The following is a 2687-nucleotide window of genomic DNA, read 5'->3' as shown; positions in this document are numbered from 1 at the left end:
GCTGTTTTGAAGGAAAAAGGTGGTCACACCAAATATTGATTTGATTTATATTTTTCTTCTGTTCACTGACTTTGTTTTTTCCACACTTTTGAACAGTTCTGAATATAGGATATAATTATAGTTATTAACATGATTTGGGTTTCTAGGGACTGCATTATAAGCTTGAGCCGTGATAGAACCATCAATGCACTTGATTTTTGTCAAATGTTGTGATGTCAGGTAGCTGATGTATTTTGAGCACTTTCTTAATAATAGATTTAAGAAATATATAACCTAGAAAACCCACCAAGAATACTTAATGACATGTTGTCAGCTTTACATATTTTATTACACTACAAGGTTTTGTCCATATATGTACACAATTACACATTGTTCTAGAGTTATCTCATGCGGTCACAGTTCAAAGAAAATCACAAAAATGTTTCTACATAAGCAGTAAAATATACATTTGTTGAAATAACACTCACCAAATAAGTGAAATTTTTTTTTGTACCTACAGTCTCAGTATACTTATACCATGAGGTATTTAGCTTAAATCAGGCAGGGGCGTTGTGATGGTAGTTCTTGACTGAGCCATCCAGTCCATGTACTGCTCCCCAGACCTTTCTTCAGTCCTCTTCCCCATAGTCAGGATGCCTGCTGCTTGGTTCCTGGAGCCTTGGAGGAGCTGGTGGAGTCGGCTCTGCAAGCGTTCCTCATCTTCTTTCCGTTTACCCAGAGTGAGGATGCCAGCGGCAGCATCTCCTGTAAGCGTTCTCCCTGAGGTGTTGCTGCCAGAGCGACACAGCAACACATAGAGGCGACAGGAGCGAGACGGTTCTCTGCAGCACTCAGACACACTGTGAGCATCACAGGCCAGTTGAGACAGCAGCAACATCAAAACCAGCACCAGGATTTTCTGCTGGGCAAAAAAGGTTAGTTTACACTAAAATGAACTGATACAAAAATACGATCTGTAAAATGTTTCAAAACTCCACTTAACAAAATCTAAATATTGTTAAGCATGTATGTTTTATGTGCATACACCATGCTTAACATTTTGCTGATTAGATCTTGAAAGTGTATGTTTAATGCTGATTGACTCAAAGGACTTAATCATGGATGGTTAGACAAACACCTGACATTTATTCTAAATATTCATAATAAAACCATAACCTCTAGTCATGGATACATTGAGTATTACCATAATCGACAGTTGGGATAATGGTTCTGTGCATATTTATTTATCCATGCATTATTGACATGAATCACTGAATCTGCAATAAACTAATAGAAATTTATTCCACATACATGCTAAAACCTTAATCTCTTGTCAAACATAAACAACGTTACATTTATTCATTTTATCTGACACTTTTTATCCTAAGCGACTTACAATTGCTATACATGTCAGAGGTCACACGCCTCTGGAGCAACTAGGGGTTAAGTGTCTTGCTCAGGGACACACTGGTGGATGTCTCACAGTGGGGAATTGAACCCAGGTCTCTCACACCAAAGGCAGGCGTCTTATCCACTGCCCCACATCACCCCAGTCTAACAGAATCTATTTTATTTTTTTAAAGTTCTTATAATTGAAAATGTGCAACCCCAGTCATGGATAAGTAATTAACCTAAATTATTATTTGTGTTTTTTCATAGAAACAGATACATAGGAACAGAGAGGGACATACAGCCTAAGCTAATTTGCAGGTAAAATTACTATGTAAAGACGTTGATTACTCGTGACTATATGCATGATTACCACTCAGAGAGTTTCAACTTCTTCAGATGTCCCAGTAATGATCCATATTAATCCCCTGAACAGAGAAAACTGTCTGTCCAAAAGAAATTTGTAAGAAAGGGTGTCCTACAGTTCCCCGTGAATGCAACCCAAGTACCATTGCTTCTCCATGTGAACTTGCGGTGACATGGTGAAACAGTGTCACTTGTAAAAAGCTCAATTGGAAATGTTCAGAACAAATGAAAAAACTAACATAAACTTGATCATTTTATCAAAACTAACAACAAATTTATCAAAACACTTTCAGTCAGCTGCCTCTGAAAATACATCTTCAGAAAGATTTATAGACATAGAAAGACCTGGCTGCAAACTAATAAATGAGTAACATCCCTTATGCAAGTTTTAAAACCATGAATTTGCAATTTTCAATGAAATACTCATCCATCCATCCATCCATCGTCAACTGCTTCTCCTGCGTACAGGGTTGCAGGGGGCTGGAGCCAATCCCAGCTGACTTCAATGAAATACTAATAAATAAAAAATCTAACTCAAGCTGTCTTACCCTATTAGACGTGTCCATCCCAGCAGCTTTCTGGAAATTAGTCGAGAGCCACGTCATCTTCTGGCTTGTCTGAAGGGGAGTAATCTGATCTTCTTTCTCCCCATGGGAGAAACGAGTGTCTTTTATATTGTTCAGAGAGGTCCACACGGATGGACGTCATTCAGGCCAACCACAAACATGACACAAAAACTAAATTCTCTTGTTTGAAGTGATGTCAAGCTCGCTGACATTAATTAGTCTCCTGTTGCAGATCATCTCCAAGACACTTCTCTGGACCTCTGATGAACTACAGGTATTTCTTTGTGGCTGCATGCCAAAGTTTTATGAAGACATACCATTATAATGAGTAGTGAGTTCTAAAATATAAATATAGAAAAAGCCCAGATGCCCTTTCTCAGTTCTAAT

General features: G+C 38.2%; 1 protein-coding gene across 1 annotated transcript; it reads right to left on the bottom strand.

Moving 5' to 3' along the window:
- Positions 1-317: 317 nt before the first annotated feature.
- hcrt (hypocretin (orexin) neuropeptide precursor) lies at positions 318-2429 on the bottom strand. Its single transcript, XM_038737691.1, has 2 exons — positions 2283-2429; positions 318-898 (listed from the first exon to the last, which is right to left on the bottom strand). Exons 1-2 carry the CDS (start codon positions 2337-2339, stop codon positions 527-529), a joined length of 429 nt encoding a protein of 142 aa, XP_038593619.1. The 5' UTR covers positions 2340-2429; the 3' UTR covers positions 318-526.
- Positions 2430-2687: the final 258 nt, after the last annotated feature.

This window comes from Micropterus salmoides, unplaced genomic scaffold, assembly GCF_014851395.1.
Source record: "Micropterus salmoides isolate LMB-PRFRI ecotype aquatic unplaced genomic scaffold, ASM1485139v1 Ms_hic_scaffold_10, whole genome shotgun sequence".
NCBI classification, from domain to species: Eukaryota; Metazoa; Chordata; class Actinopteri; order Centrarchiformes; family Centrarchidae; genus Micropterus; species Micropterus salmoides.
The sequence above is the reverse complement of the archived record's forward strand: the minus strand, read 5'-3'. Positions and strand labels throughout refer to the sequence as shown.